At 41.7% G+C, this 20,628-nt stretch overlaps 1 protein-coding gene across 1 annotated transcript in view; it reads right to left on the bottom strand.

Annotated features, from left to right (window-relative positions):
- The window catches only part of LOC137425858 (uncharacterized), a 156,146-nt gene that overhangs the window by 103,553 nt on the left and 31,965 nt on the right, over nt 1-20,628 (bottom strand). The window contains exons 11-20 of the mRNA XM_078775227.1: nt 17,766-17,885; nt 16,187-16,323; nt 12,139-12,303; nt 10,687-10,866; nt 8,842-8,978; nt 7,586-7,710; nt 7,259-7,477; nt 6,182-6,403; nt 5,629-5,748; nt 1,953-2,161 (exon numbers count right to left, since the gene is read on the bottom strand). Coding sequence (XP_078631353.1) covers nt 1,953-2,161; nt 5,629-5,748; nt 6,182-6,403; nt 7,259-7,477; nt 7,586-7,710; nt 8,842-8,978; nt 10,687-10,866; nt 12,139-12,303; nt 16,187-16,323; nt 17,766-17,885 — 1,634 coding nt within the window. The remainder of the gene's footprint in view (nt 1-1,952; nt 2,162-5,628; nt 5,749-6,181; nt 6,404-7,258; nt 7,478-7,585; nt 7,711-8,841; nt 8,979-10,686; nt 10,867-12,138; nt 12,304-16,186; nt 16,324-17,765; nt 17,886-20,628) is intronic.

Below are 20,628 nucleotides of genomic sequence, written 5' to 3'. Positions count from 1 at the left end.
ACACAAGAACGAAATTATTAGACTTTGGTGACGATCCGGATTCGGATCCGGCTACTCGAATTTTTTAAGTGATTCTTCACCATTTGGAGATGGAGCAAAAAACGATACACAGCAGGATATCTCAAAAAGTTGTGGACGGATTTGGACGATACTTGGTGGACCGATTGGGGGTTCTGACCAGGACAAATAGATTCGATTTTGGTGAAGATCTGAATATGGATTCGGATATGAGAATTATTTGATTTTTAAAGTGATTTTTCACCATTGGGAGATAGGGCCAAAAACGGTACATAGCAGGATATCTCAAAAAGTTATGGATGGATTTGGACGAAACTTGTTGGACAGGTTGTGTTTGTGACAAGTTAGAATCTATTCGATTTTGATGAAGATCTGAATATGGATTCGGATATGAGAATTATTTAATATTTTAAGTGATTTTTCACCATTGAGTGATGTGGCCAACCAGGCAGTGGTATGCTCCCGACTGAGTGCCGTTCTAGTTGTTTTTGTTTCCACGTTTGTTCTTTAATGATAAACCATTTAAACTAGCCGAAACCCGTGGAACATCCACGGAAGGGAGGATGTGGTGTATGGATAGAGTGTACCATTATGGATGGCATAGGGGATTTGCTTGTCCGAGTAAGAGTTAGGAAGAAAGATGAGAATGAAGAGTGCGTATATGAACAACGATCGCCGACACCGGCACAAATGCATGCTCTGGATTGTCCACTCAGTGGACGGCTTGCTTTCGCCTTCGCCTGTCCAATCAGCAGACGGCTTGCTTCGCCTTCGCCCAGCAGACGCCAATACGATGGCGTCGTAAGATGGCGTCGTATCGGCAGTTAATCGGATTCTTTTGGGCCCCAACGTCGGCTAATTCAGATTTTTCGGGGTATGGCTGGATGTGATAAACAAAGAGCGCGGTTCGTAGATCGTAAATCCATTAGTGCCGTGGGCATTGGGTCACTGGGTGCGGCGTAAAAGGGATAACAAAGTCGAGTCCTTACGCTATTATTATATAGATTACATATTGGAGAATATACATTCGATATTATATCACCTTCGTTATTTTATAGAGCTGCATTTAATACGGGTATATATTTTGAGAGAAGCTAAATGCAGTCAATACACCGTCAATATCCGTGGGTTCAAGGTGTGATTTACATTCTCCAGCATGAGCAGCAGTTATCGTGATAATTAATCTCCATTATCGTTGTCGTGATAGTAAATCGAAAGCACGATAATCGTCCCATTGCGATTATCGCCCAGCACCAATATTAACACCTACTTCTGCAATAGAATAGACAACGAATATTATGTTTGCCAATTAATTTTTTTCCAGAAAAATGAAGAACCGCGAATCAGTCCGTTTGAAACCAAGAGACTGTAACTGGATTGAAAATACGTTTACTTCTTCATGTAGCTGTACGAATCAAATTGGCACCCCTTTATATGAACTTTTCCAGAGAATTACTTGGTTCCTCCGAAGAACACAAGGGTAGAACAGCATGCACATGAGATTTTTGGAATGTCCTTTATTTTCTATGGTCTGGCATTTCCCACAAGCCATGGAATGTCCCTTCTTTTCTATAGTTTGTCACATGGCACATACCATATACAGGGGCCTTTCCTATGCCCCTGGCATTTTCCCAAGAATATCCTGCACTCCAGGTCTTCAAGAGAGACGTTCACAAAGATGTTCACGAAGACAGACAGAATCCACAGTCACATAAAATCAATCCTCACATAAAAAACAAACAAACAAGGAACTGAAATCAAACACAAAATAAAGCAATTTGAATCAACAAATTAAAACACATGTATCAGTGAAAATTTACAAGTCGGTAGAGGAGAGATATCAAATAGGACAGCACGTAGTTTCCAAAGTGGTATTGCCATCAAGTCCTAATACCCTCATTTCCTCCATCTCAAAGCATTTGATAAGCACTTACAGTTGGGCCGTCATTCTCCTTTGCTACTATCACAATGAAGTTTGTTGCTGGTAGGTTTTGCTGTTCTCCAGCCTGTTGAGTGGATCCCTGCACCATCAAGGAGGATCCATTGGTGTTGTTTCCGTACAGGATGACAAAATCACCCAAACCGTTGAAGGTGTATTCAATCCCGTCCAATGTGGACATATGAGGATCCCCAGATAGACCACCTAAAAGACAAGTATTTTGAACAATTCAGTACTTCATCTAAATTTACTATTCCAGGAGAGTTATTGAACTTAATACATGTTCGAAATCATTGGTCTCTGAAGGTACTTTAGGTCTCCATTTCATAACAATTGAAGGTTTTAAAACACATCCATTTTGACAATTTCAACTCCTCCAGCACAAACACAACCTGACAAGGCAGGTGTGTTCATCACCGCATCTTGGAGACGTTTGCATCGCACGATACTACAAGTCATGAGATAGACCTTGGCAAATTTACTTTCACCTTTATCGATTAAAGTAAAGTACAACAACGAACAACTCAGGCAAGGCAAAATTTAAGATTTTTTAATGTTTCAACTTTGACCCCTTAAAATCTGAAAAGTGTGCCATAAACGAAAAACAAAAATGACATCTCGGTGTATTGGCCCAAAGTACCTTGTGAAGAGAATTTGGCTTTGAAATGGAGGCATTGTGTGCGATTGTAATTGTTGGAAACAAAGAAAGGAAGAATGAAAGAAAAAAGGAAAGACAGAAACAGTAAAAACTAGAAAGCATCTGAAAATGCAAAACTCGTCTGCGTCCGTTTGCATTTAGAAGTCTTCTTCTTCTTCCGTATGCTCAAAATAACGAAAACAGTTTTTTTTTAAATACAAAATTAAAATTGATGATTTTTTTTTTGCAGCCTTGATCTTTGAGCCTTGACATCGAAAAAAAAGGAGAAAAAACATAAAATGTCATAGCCACCATGGTTTTAGTAAATTTGCTGCATGGAGTTAAAGGCCGCCAGTTGGCCATCTTTGGTCAGATTACAATACAAAATCTGCACATCTATACTCTCGTGCTTTCTGCACAAAATCTGCACAAATCAAGACTTTCAGATCAATTTCAGATCATTGTGCCAAGTTTGAACAATATCGGTCCTTACATGTCCAATAAATGGTTGGGGACACGTTTAAGTAACTAAATGGCCACCAGTTGGCCACCTTGCATCTGATCTCGAAACAAAATGACGTGAGGCATCATTCATTACGTGTGTGCCAATTTTGAATAAGATCGGTAAATGCATGTCCGAGAAATAGTTGAGGACATTTTCAATATCAGGATTTTTTTACAACTAAAATGGACACCAATCGGCCATATTTGAACACTTCACAAAACAAAAAATGATGCGCATATGTATACCATCACGTATTGTCTTTGTGCCAAGTATGAACAAAATTGGTTCCTACATCTCCGAGATATGGTTGCATACGGATGGACAGACAGACGAGACCCAATCCATAAGACCCCATTTCAAACAAAGTCCAACAGCAGCTAATAATCACCGTATAGTTTTTGATTAGTCGCCTGGTGTTGGCTTAGCGGTTAGGGTGCTGGCTTGGGATCCGAGGATCCCGAGTTTGAATCCCAGTCGATCGTTGAATTAATACCAGGGGGGGTTGACTCAGCCTGTCATCCTTCCGAGGTAGGCAAATTGAGTACCAGGCTCGCTGGGATGAATGTGCCGGTGTGCCCCGGTTTAGAATAGGCACACTGTATCCCTGCGTGTTGTAAGAGGCGACTAAAGGGAAGGGCATCCGGCCATAAAAAACATTGCCTCAAAAAGTGAACCATGATGATTGTCATGGGGCGCACAAGGCTAACCCCAACTCTAGCAGGGAAAATGGCCTTTAAAAGGGAATTTTTTTCTAGCTTTTGTTTAGTGAACCAATTCTGGAACCCAATATGAATTTTTTTTTTAATTTCAGATCAATGGACGAAAATTGAAGATTTAATGCAACCTTGACCTTTTGACCTTTTAATCTAAAACAAAACAAACAATTGGCTTGTCGCTTTTGATTGGTTAGCCAATTCAGTGATCCAAGAGGCAAATTCTTTAAATTTCAGGTCAATCGGGTGAAAATTGGTGATTTTACGCACCTTGACCTTTGTCCTCTTAATCTAAAAAAACAATCAGCTTTTAGCTTTTGATTGGTGAACCAATTCAGTGACCCAATATGCAAATTCTTAAAATTTCAGGTAAATCGGATGAAAATTGACGATTTTGTGTGATGCTGACCTTTGACATTTTGACCAAATGATTAATTTGCCTTCTCCATATTCTCATAATAAAGCTTTGTTGAAAATTTCATGACAAAATTCAAACGGTAAATTTAAATTTCATATTCAAATTTCAGGTTTAAATTATCGGCTTCACGCTATTGAAACCAAATCTTTCAGAATCTTTGGAGTCTCCCGCTATGAAGCTAACTCCGAGGGCCTTTCACTCACTCACCGCATGCAGGTTGGTGGTCTTTCTGTCTTCTACCGACTCCTCTCCGGCCTTGTTCCCCCAGCTCTCGCTGGGCTCTGTCCCCGAAATATTCCTACAGGTCACAAAAGATCTGCCTGCAACCCTCTTATGGTTAAACTGCCAAAATCAAGACTCTCTGCTCACCTTCACTCCTTCATTCCTCTTTTCTCCAGCCTCTGGAACAAACTTCCTCTCTCTCTTCAATCCCACTCCTCCCTCGAGGTCTTTTAAACAGCTGTTCACCACCATCTCTTATCTTTCTCGATCCAAAATATTGATCTTTTCTACCCCCATTAATTCACCAGAGATCCACTTTTATGAAATACCGTCTTCTTTCCTGGAAGTCCTAGCAGTGTCCATGTGTTTTATACCTCTCCCACCCCTCCACCCCCTTCCCATTCCTCCTCCTGCCAAGCCCTCTCCCTCCCACAGATCTCCCGATGTCCCTGCTCTCAAATGTTGTACTTTCGTGCTTCCCTCTCTCTTCCCATCTTGTCTCCCGCTCCATTTATTTTATGTTTTATGTGTCCGTTTGTTTTTTTGTGATTAATATTAGCTCTTGCACGAGCCTCGATCTTGTATAAAAAAAAAAAAGGTCAATTGGATGAAAATTGATGATTTTAGGTGATTCTGACCTTGAACCTTTTGACCTTTTTACAAAATTATTTTGCCTTCTCCATATTATCATAATAAAGCTTTGGTGAAAATTTGATGGCAAAAGCTCAAATGTTAAAAAAAAAGTTATGGCCCGGACAGACAGACACAGACAGAGAAACAGACAGAGACACACACACACACACACACACACACACAGACACACACACACACACAGAAGTGATTACAAAACACCATCTCCTGCTGTGCAAGGGACGAGCTAAATAAACACATTTCCCCTCTCTGACAGAGGGGAGACACAAGGGTGCAAGGTGTATATTTTATGATTCACTAATATCGCCATCAAACAAGCAACCGCCCTCCCCTCCCCTTCCAATCCTACCTTTCCTCCTCCCCCTCTTCCATTATTCCCCCTTTCTCCTTTCTTTTACCTTCTCTTCTCCCTTTCCTTCCCCCTTTCCCTTCCAATTATTCACTCCTTTCCCCCTTTTTCTATTCTCCCTTTTCCCGAGAGTATAAACCTTACCGAAGAAGTCGATTTTATTGATTGCCACTTACCGAGGAAAGGGGGTCGGTAGCCAAAGCAGAAGTCAATCGGGCGCTTGATGTGGTAGTACTGACAGAATTCCAAACTCTCAGACTCATCGCAGCAATGCTTGAATGGATGAAGTTCACTTTCTGAAACACAAAATGACATTCTCATATTTTGATTTTTCAGTAACAATTTTCTGCTGTTGAAGTTTCATCAACAACACTGCAAGTCTTTGCCTATTGGAAAGCTTCCTGAACAATCAGCAGATTCTGGAAGTTTAAGACAGAAGGAAATTGGGATGAACTTGTGATATTATACAGCAGTAAATTTATCAAAACCATCTTTTGCACATATAGCTCTTCAAAGCAACTGCTTTTCAGTCATACCATTGAGAACCAATGTAAAAGAATACAGAAAATATTCCCAACAAAGAGGGGAAATCGGAATGTCCGCGTCATTCGGTGATTCTTCATTAGAGAAGACTATATAATAATGACTTTGTAAACCATTCATAATCTATTATATAAATTGGTAATAGAGTTGATAACTCCTTTTTCATATTGGGTCATGATAACTTACCATGGTATGTATTTCGCTGTTCAGTTAACCATGAGGCCTGCAGATGAAAAATCCAGTACCAGCCCCACCTCCAATTCCAGTTCCAAATAACCGGTTGATTCCAAGGAGTGGGAAGAACCTTTTCATGTCTTCCATGCAAAAGCATCCCCCATCTGTTATAATGGCATCTTACACCACTCCCAAACCAGCTGGGCCACCGGCTCTGCAGAGTCACTGCCGTTCCTGGAGAGTGACCATTCCACAAAGGGTTAAGTTGCACCCCTTCACAACCACAACTTAGTCAGCAAAAAAGAAATTTTACAAACAATTATATGGTGTGCCGATAAATCTCCTGGATAACCAATACCAGCATCACCATCAACAGGGTGTAAAGGGAAATATTGGCGTCATGCAATCATTACATAATCTCTAGAGTTAGCACATTCAAGTTTGGGATAATCTCGGGATGATGAAGCATGAGCAACAGAAAATGATTATGCCAACCATGTAAAGATCAGTAGTTGTAAAATGTTCTCGTGGTGACAATAGAGTCGTGCATCAACACCACTGGTTTATTTGTCAAACTCAGAGAGGCCCACAGACATCTTCTAATTGCTGAGATAGGTTTGCATGTAATTGCTTAATATTTATTATTTATTAAACATTCCATCACCAGGTTGTCGTACACTTTTCATTCATTCCCAAAATAAATAATTTTAATCTCAAGAAGCACAACAACAAAGATATTTTGCCATTACTCTTGCCATAAAAATATGATGAAATATCAATGTTATGACAATATAGAAGATATGTAAAGTTCTATAGCCTGATGTTGGCTTAAGAGTTAAGGTGGCTGGCTGAAGGTCCTAGGGTCTTGAGCTCGAGCATCTGTCACCAGGTGGGTCAACACAGCCTGTCATCCTTCTGAGTTCGGCAAAATGAGTTCTAGCTTGCTGGTAAGGGGGCATTGCATCAGCAGCACAGCCACACCCCCAGAAAATGATGCAGCTAAGCAGCCACAGCATGCATACAAAAAAAAAACCTTCTAAGACAAATAAACCTCAAAATATTCAAAATGAAATGTTCCCAGTCACTCACCTGGAATATGAGGCTCTTCAAAATTATAGTAGTGCAGTCTTCTGCCTGAAGTATAACCAGGGTCAAATATTCCCTGAAACCAGGAGCATGGACACGGCCGGTCATACCAATGATAAAAGGGGAAGCTTTCTTTTTTGTACCAGTTCCAGCATTCTTTCCGTGGGTTTGTAAATGTTTTGGAATGTGTTTCCAGTCGAAATGCCCAGAGACCTCTGGCATCTGTAAAAGAGCATATACAACTTGCAAAACAATTGTGTTTTCAGTTTGTAAAATATTTTCAGTATTCAATGAGAAGCAAACTTCATAGATTTAGTTGAAGCAACATACTCATGTCTTTTACATCTCTTCCAACAACTATTTTTCCATAGTACTCATCAGGTCGATATCTCAATCTGTTGGATTGAGTCATGATCTTGTCATTGTAGATGAGGCGGTTTGGATCTGAGATTCCACTGCAGCATGGACACGCGCACACACAAATAAACACACACACATCAATGAGTACAGCCCAAACAATTCCTCAAAAAAAGAAAACAAAATAGAAAACAAAATATCAACAAATATACACCGACAACTGGAAAAACGATAAAAAGAAGGAATGTATAAATAATTAGGATCGTGGGTCCTGAAGCTCACCTGGATCAGGAGCAACAGTCACTCAAATCCCCTGCAGACCCTGATATTTTTAGTGCCATGAACAAACTTTGGTACATCATGGGAAAGAAGGTTGCGATCAAGTTTCATTGAAATCATGTGTGTGATTTCAGAGAAGAGAGCACATACCTATTTATTTATTTGGGGGGGGGGGGGTCAAACACCCCTCCACCCCACATAGTCCCCCTTAATGAGCACAGACTTTGATGCAGTCAATACACCTCTGTTAGGCATCAGCCATGAAGGTTGTGGGCAAGTTTCATCAAAATAGCGTGTGTAGTTTCGGAGAAGAGAGCAAATACCTATTTTTCGTTTTTTTTGGGGGGGGGGGGGGGGGGCAGGCAAAAAACCCCACGTCCAAAAACCCTTCTCCTCTTTATGTTGCCACATGGCACATACCCTTATATAAAGGGGCCTTTTCTATGCCCCTGGCATTTTACCCAAGAATGAGTCGATGAAGCCAGAACCAGACAGGTGTTTTTGTATGCAAGTAAAATGTGGGCATTGCTGATTGAAGATGTAAAGATATGGTGGAAATAACAGGGATCACAATGATATGATGGATGAATCGATTGTCTCTGAATGAAATAATTCCGAGATCAGAAATCAGGAAGAGATTAAGAATCAACACTAGTTACGAATTGGTTGGTATGGTCATGTGCAATGAAAGTCTGAAGATGAAGATGTAAAGAAAGCAATAAAGCTTGTGTTGGAAGGAAGAAAGCCAAGAGGACATCTACAAATACATGAACTGAAACCATTAAGATATGGAATGTTTGCGTTTGCAAGAAACGGACACAATGGATAGATCTGTATGGAGAAATGCCATAATAATTCGACCAGGACCCAGAAAAAGGGGAAAATGGTCATGAAACGTTTGCTGTTGTCATCGTTTCTGTTATTGCCTGCACAGCATGTTAATGCTCTACCTGTCGAATCCAATCAGTGCTCTGTTGGCGTATCGATGGCGAGATTCTGTTCTCCAGAGCATCATCCCGTCCTCATACTGGTTCAAGCAGAAAGTGTGGATGCCATCAGTTGTTAGGATGGCCTGGAATGTGTTTGTCTGCAAAAAAGTAATTGTCATTTAATTGTGTGAAATTCAACCTCTGGTTGGTTTGGCATTCATTCATATTTACATCTTTATCATGAAGCAGAAGTGAACATGTTTATCCTTTCATGCATGCCAGTGCATTCCATGCAGGTTTCCAAAAACCACATGACTCAAGAGACATTGCTAACTCCCCTTTAACGACCATTTAAAAATCAAACGAGAACTAACAATCAAAGGTTGCATACCCTCACCCGGACATGTTTTATGAGACGTTATGGAACATATTTTATAAAACATATTTTATAGAGGTACTCACATTGTACTTGTACATACTTTATAGACATACTCACATTCTATTTGTACATACTTTATAGACATACTCACATTCTATTTGTACATACTTTATAGACATACTCACATTCTATTTGTACATACTTTATAGACATACTCACATTCTATTTGTACATACTTTATAAACATACTCACATTCTATTTGTACATACTTTATAGACATACTCACATTCTATTTGTACATACTTTATAGACATACTCACATTCTATTTGTACATACTTTATAGACATACTCACATTCTATTTGTACATACTTTATAGACATACTCACATTCTATTTGTACATACTTTATAGACATACTCACATTCTATTTGTACATACTTTATAGACATACTCACATTCTATTTGTACATACTTAATAGACATACTCACATTCTATTTGTACATACTTTATAGACATACTCACATTCTATTTGTACATACTTTATAGACATACTCACATTCTATTTGTACATACTTTATAGACATACTCACATTCTATTTGTACATACTTTATAGACATACTCACATTCTATTTGTACATACTTTATAGACATACTCACATTCTATTTGTACATACTTTATAGACATACTCACATTCTATTTGTACATACTTTATAGACATACTCACATTCTATTTGTACATACTTTATAGACATACTCACATTCTATTTGTACATACTTTATAGACATACTCACATTCTATTTGTACATACTTTATAGACATACTCACATTCTATTTGTACATACTTTACAGAGAAACTCGCTTGAAAAAAAGATAATGTGTACCACTGGCTACCACTAGGTTGTGTTTGTGGCCTACGTCAGCACATTCTGTGCAGATAAACAGACAAAAAAAACCAAGAGAACAAATAAAAAACAAATGAACCGAAATGTTATACCCTCTCCTTTGGGGAGAATAATAGAAACATAATATGCCATAGTTCAGGTCAATTCCCATATAATTTGTCCCATTAGTCTTTCCTCACTCCAAATATATAAAATAACTAAATTGCTTCAGTTAATGGTTCCTTCTCAGAATATCAAGGCGCATTCGCTCTTTCTTTGGAATTCTGTTGATTTGAAAAGTTATCCACTTGACAAGATGTCGGAAAATGTGCCAAGTCCTCCATAAAGGGAAAAAAATCAAAACTTTGTTTCCATCTTGAATAGTGTGGATTGTTCATGTCGTCATTTCCAACAAAGGGACCCATCATGAGTTTGGTGAAGTTGTGCTTCAGTGAAATACACCTTTCATGGAGTCAGTTGGTGAGTCATTTTAGCAGAGGGAAATCCTTTACCATTTACAATGGAAAGCATCAGAAATGATAAAGCGTGTTTTTACATTTTAGATTTATTGTGAGTGACAATACAGACATAAAACCATACATTGTCCAAGTTGCTGATGGCAGGCACTGCTGGAACGTCTTCCCATGTGATCTTGAGCATCCACTCCATATCAAAGCTCATAGTGAAGTTTTGGTTTATTTGTTGTTCAACTTTTGTTTTTAAGTCGACATAGTCTTTGCTGTTTCGGCCTTGGTTCGTTCGGCCAGTGAAGTCATATTCCTGTAAAAACGGGGATATAGTAATCATGACTATTAATAACGACAAATAATGCACACGATAAATATTTGTTCAAATTCTGGGGGAAAATGTTCCGAGATTTGGGGAAATAATGCGACAGAACACCGTTTCCGTTAATGATTTCCACTGAGGTGTCTCTTACTGTGGTTAAATTCTACAAAAGATACATTTTCCTAGTAATACCATGCAAATGGAGCATAGTACTCACACTGGATGTGAATTTGTGGAGCAGGCAGTTCTACAGATGGAAAGTTAAATGTGATGTTCGAAACTAAAAACAGATTCCTGTACCTAATGCCAGGTTGGTCATTGCCATTATTTTGTCCAATAAAAGGTTAAATTTCTACATGCAAGTTTAAAATATGGGGTAACAATTCTCATGTTAAACAAGTGTAAGTTAAGTACTCCTGACTTCTTCTTCAGTTAGTTCTCAGGCCTTGTGAGAGACAAAAGGCGAATCATATTAAATTAACAAATTTATTTCATTTCGTTGAAGTGTTTCCTCGTTCGATGGATGAGAGGAGAGCAGTAGATATACTCGAGCTCAACTATCAGAAGCATTTCATAAGAAAGTAGTTATGGATGGGTGATTGCAGACTTGTGTCGTGATTGTGATATATGTGAGCGAGTGTTGTCAAAACCCTCCCCCCGCGCCATAATGATGAGAAAATGTGTATATGTATAAATATCACTGTTGATGTCGCTCTGCTCTCCCCACCCTGGTGATGTTATCCTCCCTACTACTTCCCACCCCCCCCCCCCCCCCCCCTCTACACCCCACCACAAGAGAGATGGAGTCGATAAACCGATAAATTGGATAAATGTGGAGTTGATGTCAGGCAGGCACGATGGGCCAATTTCCTGCATGATGTAGCCTTTCCTGCATCAGAATTCCTTGTACAAGTTTCCTTGCGAGTATATTTGACCAAAATAAATGAGATGCAGACTTTGCGTAGAAGAGTAAGTGAGGTTAATGAATGAATAAAGATGAAGTGAAGGAAATAAGGAAATGTGACAACGAAACAAGATGAGAAAAACAGCCTTCAGATGTGCAAATAATTATTGAATTGCACAAGCATTTATGTGTTGGAAAATGTGAAGAAATCAATAAAAATCAATTCATTCTTTGGTAATTCGTTCAAATATTCATCACAATATTATGAGGCAGGAAGCAAAAAGTTCACATTCATTTAGAGGAGCTGTGTGTTTCAACACATCCACGTAATTGTTCTGCACCCAAGTACATTGAAATACCTGGTAGTAGATTTTTCCAACTCCACCAGAAAGGTCAACATCATCCCAGAACACAGCGACGGTAGGTGGAGAGTTGCGTCTTCCAAAGCCATTCGGTGGTGGGTTGGGAAAATTGAATTTATGATCCCACTTGTCCAAAAAGATGATTGCTCCATTGTCTGTGAACTGAAGGAAACAACAATACACTGTAAGCCAATTATACCATTCACAACTGTGTGTTCCATTTATTTATCACCTTCATTTTCCTCCCTGTTCTGGTCTACGTCTGCAGGGCTCCTCTTTTACGATACACAAATCGTGTGAACCCGAGAACTTTACAATAACCCTCCCGATGAATACTAAATATAAGTATTTGTAACAAGACATCTCTTCTGGCTATTATCCCACCCCCATGTCTCAATATACAGTCATGTGAAAAAGTAAGTACACCCCATGTAAGGTTTTGACTTTTTCAATATATTTCAACATACAGCTATTTGATCTTCATTTCAACAATATTGATAGATAAAGGTGATATAATATAAGAAATATCATGAAACATTTACATTTTGTAGTCCATTGCATCATTTAAATAAACATAAATGCAAATTTTGCATGTGGAAAAAGTAAGTACACCCCTACATTTATCACTACTTCAAATACCTAAAATTAGAATCAGGTGCACCAGCTCAGGTGCAAATGATTAGAACATCGACAGAGAGGATCTTGGAGGAACCTGTCTTATTTAAACCTCAGACATTTAGTTTGGTTTGCTCTTTGTTGATGAAGTGTGCGGCGTCACCATGCCTAGATCAAAAGAGCTCTCTGAGGCCTTCAGAAAGAAGGATATAGATGCCTACGAGTGTGGGAAGGGATTTAAAAAGATATCCAAACAATTTGAAATCAATCAATTGACTGTTCGGAAGATCATCTACAAGTGGAGAAGATTCCAAACAACTGCCAACTTGTTCAGGCCAGGCCGCCCCAGCAAGTTCAACCCGAGAGAAGACCGGGCGATGCTGAAAGAAGTCTCTATGAACGCCAGAATGTCATCACGGGACCTACAGGTAGCTCTTGCCACTGTTGATGTCAAAATGCACGAGTCTACCATTAGAAAGGGGCTGCACAAATTTGATCTAAATGGGAGGTGTGCCAGGAGGAAACCTTTGCTGTCCAGAAAGAACATCAGGGCAAGACTAAAGTTTGGCAATGAACACCTAGGCAAAGACCAGCACTTCTGGAAAAATGTGCTCTGGACAGATGAGTCAAAGGTACAGCTATTTGGCAACAGTACCAGAAGACATGTTTGGCGAAAACCAAAGACAGCATTTTACCACAAGAACCTGATACCAACTGTAAAGCATGGTGGTGGAAATATTATGGTTTGGGGCTGCTTTGCTGCATCAGGGCCTGGGCAGCTCAGCATCATAGGATCCACTTTGAATTCTTCATTGTACCAGAAGGTGCTTGAGGATAATGTGAGGCCATCTGTCAGAGAAGTGGAAGTTCAACCGAAGGTCGATCTTGCAACATGACAATGACCCTAAACATACCAGTAAATCCACAAAAGAATGGCTGAAAATAAAGAAATGGAGGGCTCTGGAATGGCCATGTCAAGGCCCGGATCTAAATCCCATCGAGATGTTGTGGGGGGATTTGAAACGAGCTGTGCATGCAAGAAACCCTCAAACATCGCACAGCTGAAATAATTCTGCATGGAGGAGTGGGCAAAAATTTCTCCCAGTCGATGTCAGAGACTGGCAGACAGTTATAAGAAACGCCTACTTGAGGTTTTTTCTGCCAAAGGAGGCAATACCACCTATTAGAGACAAGGGTGTACTTACTTTTTCCACTTGCGAAATTTGCATTTATATTTATTTAAATGATACAATGCACAACAAAATGTAAATGTTTCATGATATTTGTTATATTATATTGTAGCGGTTACCGGAAGCATGACACAATTACCGTGCACAGGCCGATGATGCAACCGGCGAGCGGTCACGTGTCCGGACTCGCCCGGGCGTGTCCAGACTTGCCCTTCTCGGGCGAACACTTGCCTTGCATACCACGCCCCGTCGAGAGGCGTGACTTACCTATTTTGCATACCTTGCCCCGCCTGAGAAGCGTGGCTTTTGTGTGTTCAGTTTGCGATATAAATTGCCGCCCGTTCGAGGGGCAGCTTCAGTGTGCTTTTGAGTTTTTTGGTTTTGAGCTAAATAAATAGCTTGGTGAAACTTCGTTCCTGTGTCGTCGATTTTGTCTGGCTTTATCGTGCGAGCACAGCTCCCACAATTGGTGACCCCTTTCTACGAACACGGTGATGGAGTCAGCTGTAGCTTTGAAGCTCCCGGGCTTTTGGGAATCTCACGCGGCCGTTTGGTTTGCTCAAGCCGATTCTCAATTCGCCCTGTGGAAAATTAAGGAGGACACGACGCGCTACCACCACGTGGTCTCCACACTCAACGCCTCCGCCGCGGCCCGGGTCCTGAGCTTCCTACAGCACCCGCCGGACGCCGACAAATATGGCGTGCTCAAAGGCCTACTCCTCGGTGCGTTTGGACTCACGGAGACCGAACGCGCACGACATCTACTACACCTCCCGGAGCTGGGCGAGGCCTGTCCATCCAAAAGCATGGACCACATGCTTGCTCTTCTCGGTGACCACAGCCAGGACTTCCTCTTCCGCGAGCTGTTCCTCCAGCGGCTACCCAGGGAGGTACGGTTAGCTTTGGCTAATTCGCCCAGGCCTTGGGGGTCAATCTTCACCGCACCACGGCCTACCACCCCCAAGCCAACGGCTTGTGCGAGCGGTTCTACCGCTCGATGAAGGCCGCTCTCAGAGCCAGCCTCCAGGACGACGGTTGGGCCGACAGGCTCCCGTGGGTCCTATTGGGCCTCCGAACGGCCCCTAAAGAGGACCTCCAGGCTTCCACCGCCGAGCTGGTCTACGGCCAGCCACTGCGCGTGCCGGGCAAATTCATCCCTGATGCCACCGGCCCCTGGTCCGCGGCTCGCCAACGCTCGGACCTCCAGGAGGCCGCCAGGAGATTTGCCGCCGTGCCCACGTCCCACCACGGCTGCCCCCAACCCCACGTCCCCCCAACACTTCGCACTGCGGAATACGTTTTTATCCGGCACGACACACACCGGGGACCGCTCCGGCTGCCGTACGATGGACCTTTCCGGGTCCTGCAGAGGGACAACAAGTCATTCATCGTCGACATCGGCGGCAAGCTGGACCGCATCTCCGTGGACCGCCTCAAGCCGGCCCATTTGGGCCTCGACCAACCTCCACGGTTGGCCCTTCCTCCACGATGGGGCCGTCCCCCGTCAACCAAGCCCCCCGCCCGACCATCCACCGCCACGCCACCTACCACCCCCACACGAATCGCCAGGGGTCGTTTCGGCCGGGTCATCAGGACCCCCCTCAAACTGACTCTCCCGGTGCAGGTTAATTCTGGGGGGGCGCATGTAGTGGTTACCGGAAGCATGACACAATTACCGTGCACCGGCCGATGACGCAACCGGCGAGCGGTCACGTGTCCGGACTCGCCCGGGCGTGTCCAGACGTGCCCTTCTCGGGCGAACACTTGCCTTGCATACCACAACCCGTCGAGAGGTGTGACTTACCTATTTTGCATACCACACCCCGCCTGAGAGGCGTGGCTTTTGTGTGTTCAGATTGCGATATAAATTGTCGCCCGTTCGAGGGGCGGATTCAGTGTGCTTTTGAGTTCTTTGGTTTTGAGCTAAATAAATAGCTCGGTGAAACTTCGTTCCTGTGTCGTCCATTTTGTCTGGCTTTATCGTGCGAGCACAGCTCCCACAATATCACCTTTATCTGTCAATATTGTTGAAATGAAGATCAAATCGCTTTATGTTGAAATATTTTGAAAAAGTCAAAACTTTACATGGGGTGTACTTACTTTTTCACGTGACTGTATATTTCCAATCCTTTCACACTTTCCTGCATTTGCAGTAGACACTGTTGAGCAGTTGTCACCTTCCCCAGTGCATATATACACGTATATATCAAGAAATAAAAAAAACCAACAACTTCACTCACATACAGCTTGTAGTACATTCTGTCACCAAAAGGAATCCCATAAGGAGGATGGAATGTTTGGGAAATACAATCCTGACGTCCATGTGGAATTGCAAGTTGATCTCCAAGTTTATCACCATATGGGAAAAGGCGAATCTCTGAAGTTAAAAAAAGTTATTGGTGAAAAGACAGGAAACAGGATAGGATTTTAAAAAACAAGTATCTCTGTAACTACCTTGGCCAGAACCTTGAAGGAATAAAAAAAGTTATGAGGTCATGGTAACATGGACCTGTGAAGGAACAACTGTTTCATATGTGTTAATCAAGGTTTAATGGTGATGTGAGTCACATAGGACAAGTCAAAGACAAATCATTGCTGCTGGTGGTAAATATGCTCTCGGTATAACTTGCACATCAGTCACACATGCTGCGCGACAAACATGTTTCATGGCTCCTTAACTGTGATATAAAGAGTGATAATAAGCAGAACACATCAATCAGATAATCGTTTTATAAAACTCCAAATGATCACTATGAAACGTAATAGAAATCTTCAAACAATCACTTTAAAATCCAAATAACCACCAACTCGTTCTGCCTGTTATTTCTTTCCATTGGTCATTCTTTATCCCTCCCATTCTCAATACATCCTAATTGAACTAATTTTGCTGCTACTTGTATTAGTTTGCTTCAGTTTACATTCCATTATTATCTCCTCAATTCCCACGTCCTCCCACACTCACCCCTTCTCTGCCCCAATTGAGCACCCTCCACCCCATACCACACATCTTTACATGCCTCCATTGCCTGCCTCCTCCCGACAACCCCATGCCCCACCGCTTCCTATTTTGCTACTCACCGCACTACCTCTGATCCTCCCTCTCACTCAATCTTCTCAAACCTCCCATTCCTCAATATCCTCAAACCCATCTTCAAACTACCCTTTGCCCCACCTCCGATCATCCTTTCACCCTGCATCCTTCCAGCTTCCCCATCACCCTACCTCTTCACAGCTTCCCATATCCCTGCCCCTTCTGAGCTGTCCCCCAACCCCAAAACCTTAATAGCTGTCCCCCACCACACCCCCTCTCAGCATCCTTCTTCCCCTGCTTCCCTTCTCTTCTTTTCCCCTTGCTACACCGTCCATCCTTTCATTCTACGCTCTTCTACTCCTCTTCTGTGTGCCCCCATCTCCTCTCCACCTGGGCTCAAAATACACACGGGTGGTGGGCGGATTTACCCTCGAAAGCTCAAAAATAGCTCTCGAAAAATCTAAGACTGTGGCGAAAATGCAGTGGACTGGATAATAGGTATTTCAAAAAATGCAAAAGCATGTCTGGATGGTTTGCCAAAAAGTATGTAAACTTTGGTTATTCGTTATTTTGGTTATTTTTTTGTTTGGTCATTTAAGCAATAGTGCCTCATCGCTTTTTAACCACACATTAGACTGCACAGGAAAAACTTGGGAGGAAAATGCTTTGCATGCAACTGTGGTATCCTCCTTACAAGGGCCACCACTCAATTTACTACATGCATGTACACACTTGTTTGGGCTTAAGCTAAAAATAGCTGAGCCTGCTATAAAGAAATTGAAATTCACCTTTGCAGTTGACGCCATTTCCACGGTAACCTTCTTTGCACGTGCAAGTGAAAGACCCATCGGTGTTGTGACAAGTAGCACGGTCAGCATCACAGGGGGTTGCATCACATTCGTTCACATCTACAGATAGAACATTGTATGAACGATAAAAAATATTGATGGAACAAGTTTGAATTTTTTTCATGGAATGTCAACGAGTTCACTTGAAACAGAAGAAAAGAACGAGATTATTGCTTAATCTATTTTGATATTCAGATTTTATAACATATATGCATTTTTTGTGAAAGACAAATTAATGAGAAGAAGATGAAGCCGAAGAAGAAGATGCATTTTTTTGGTCAAAGACTCAAAGCCATCAATAGTCCTGTATCAAAATGTGCACCAACATTTGTCCAGCTCACTGAACTGCACCACCACACCCGAGCAACAAAAGATGCCACAGTGGATCGATTGACTTGAAACACACTCATTACGAGCTGTTTCACGACTGAATATGGCTGGAAGGAGGGCCGAGAGGTGCGCACACCTGCGCCAAAGCCGTCTAGCCTGGGCTTGAATCTGGGCCCAGCAATAAACTGTCATCCTCGTGTTTTACATGCAGAGTGATTAATCAACGTGTGTGTGCCGTCACTCAGTGGACGTTAAACTGACATCACGTCTGCAGGCTTCGGTTGGTAGATGTCAAAGATCCCACGGCATCCTTCACAAAGAGTTGGTGAACTGAACCTTGACCAAATTCTTGCACGAACCTCGCGTCCCCCTTTTCTCAAGGGAACAAAGTGCAAAAGGGTCAACACCCCAAAGGGGGATCACTATGCCCCTTAGCTGATCATGCGGATTAGTAGTAGTAGTAGTAGTGGTAGTTACTGCTGGGTAATTCGATGTGCAAGTTCACCACAAGTGTAAAGCTACAGGAGTTAATGCCGCAAAGTCTGGGGCTGCAAGTGTGGTATTTGTTTTGAAATATTTCAGACTGGTTCAGATCGGCAATCTATTGAAAAATCAATGTGGATACATTGATAACTTCACAAACAAAGGAACTATTTTATTATGAAATGAAAGCACAATTCATTCATGGAGGTTCAAAACTAAGAGAAAATGAGATTTGAAAGTTTAACGATCATAAAGACACAATGTATATGAAGACATTTCGTGATATTTTAGAGTGAATATTACTCTGATAAATATATATTGGTTATTAAAATAAACTATTAACCTTTGTAGAAGATGCTCTCATTTTATAAATACGGTATTGCAAATCGTGGTGTCTGTCGTGCGTTCATCTGACCCCATTTACCACATTTACCCTCACTGGGGATGGATACTTATGCTTGTTGTATTGTGAAACAATTAATCCACGTGGCTGATGATACAGATGGAATGTCTAAAGAAATTTGTATTTTGATGACACAATGGATGTCCCTCCCCAGTAAGTGATACAATTTAACTTGTAATAAAGACAAAAAATTAGAAAATACAGCATTCTTCTTCTTCTTCTTTTGTGGGCCGCACCTGACTGGGGTAGCATCATTTGCTGAGGACACGGCTGTGCTGCTGAACAAGTTTGCTTTGTGAAAGATCTTGAACACAAATCAATTATAGAGTCAGATGAACCAGGCCAGAGACCAAATGAAGGGTAAACCAGTTCAGAGACAGATTTTTGCTGATTCAGACATCCTGATGATCAAAGTTGACCTGCTCCACAATGTTGCATCATAAATTGAGACAATAAAATGAGCAACTCTGTCATTTAAAAATGCTTTAAGAGCTTGAAGGTTGGCAACAGAAGTGTGAAAGTTTATTTTCTCAAATATATCGAATAATTTTGGGGCTGCTCAATTGAAATCACAAAAACAAAGTTTAAATTTGTGCTCGCCTATTGGGCCTTTCGATCTTCGCAAAAATCCAATGAAACTCGCATCTCCTGCTTCAAATCACGGATGCTCTGTTGATTTATCCATTGTTTCAGAATGTCCTCGAAAATCATTAAATATTTGCTCGTCTCCGAATTGATCTTCATTCTGCAGGTCATATATCATCAAGACCAAGAGCTTTAGAGACTATTTAAAAAGATCTGTACTCAGGTCATCCCAAATGAGAACACTGAGTTGGCGCTGTTTCCCAGATTCCCTTGTAAAATTTGATTTGGTGAACCCAGGTTAAATTCACATACACCATGTGTGTTTGTCCACTGTACATCAGTGTCCTTGTAAATTCACATGGAAACATCCTGATATCTTCTTCCTTGGTGCCAATTGTGTCGCTGCTCCACCATGAGCTTCAGATATTTATTTATTTTTGTATACAAGATCGAGGCTCATGAAAGATGTAACATTAAACACAAAAAAAGTCAAACCGACACAAAAACATATAATAAGGGGAGCAGTAGACAAGATGGAAGATGGGGAGAGAGGGGGTAAGGACACAAACACAACATTTGAGAGCAGGGACATCGAGAGATCTGTGGGAGGGAGAGGGCTTGGGGGGAGGAGGCGTGGGAAGGGGGGGGGGGGGTGGGAGAAGTATAAAACACATGGACACTGCAAGGACTTCCAGGAAAGAGGTTGGAATGTAAAAAAAAGTGGATCTGGGCTGAATTAGGGGGGGTAGAAAAGATGAAGGTTTTGGATGGGGGAAGATAAGAGATGGTGGTGAGCAGCTGTTTTAAAGACCTGGAGGGAGGAGAGGGATTGAAGAGAGTGGGGGAGTTTGTTCCAGAGGCGGGAGAAAAGAGGAATTGAAAGAGTGAAGGTGAGTAGAGAGCCGAGATTTCGGCAGTTTAACCATGAGAGGGTTGCAAGCAGATCTTGTGCGACCTGAAGGAATATTGGGGGGACAGAGCCCAGAGAGAGCTGGGGGAGCA

This window comes from Myxine glutinosa, chromosome 4, assembly GCF_964187855.1.
Source record: "Myxine glutinosa chromosome 4, kmMyxGlut1.1, whole genome shotgun sequence".
NCBI classification, from domain to species: domain Eukaryota; kingdom Metazoa; phylum Chordata; class Myxini; order Myxiniformes; family Myxinidae; genus Myxine; species Myxine glutinosa.
The sequence above is the reverse complement of the archived record's forward strand: the minus strand, read 5'-3'. Positions and strand labels throughout refer to the sequence as shown.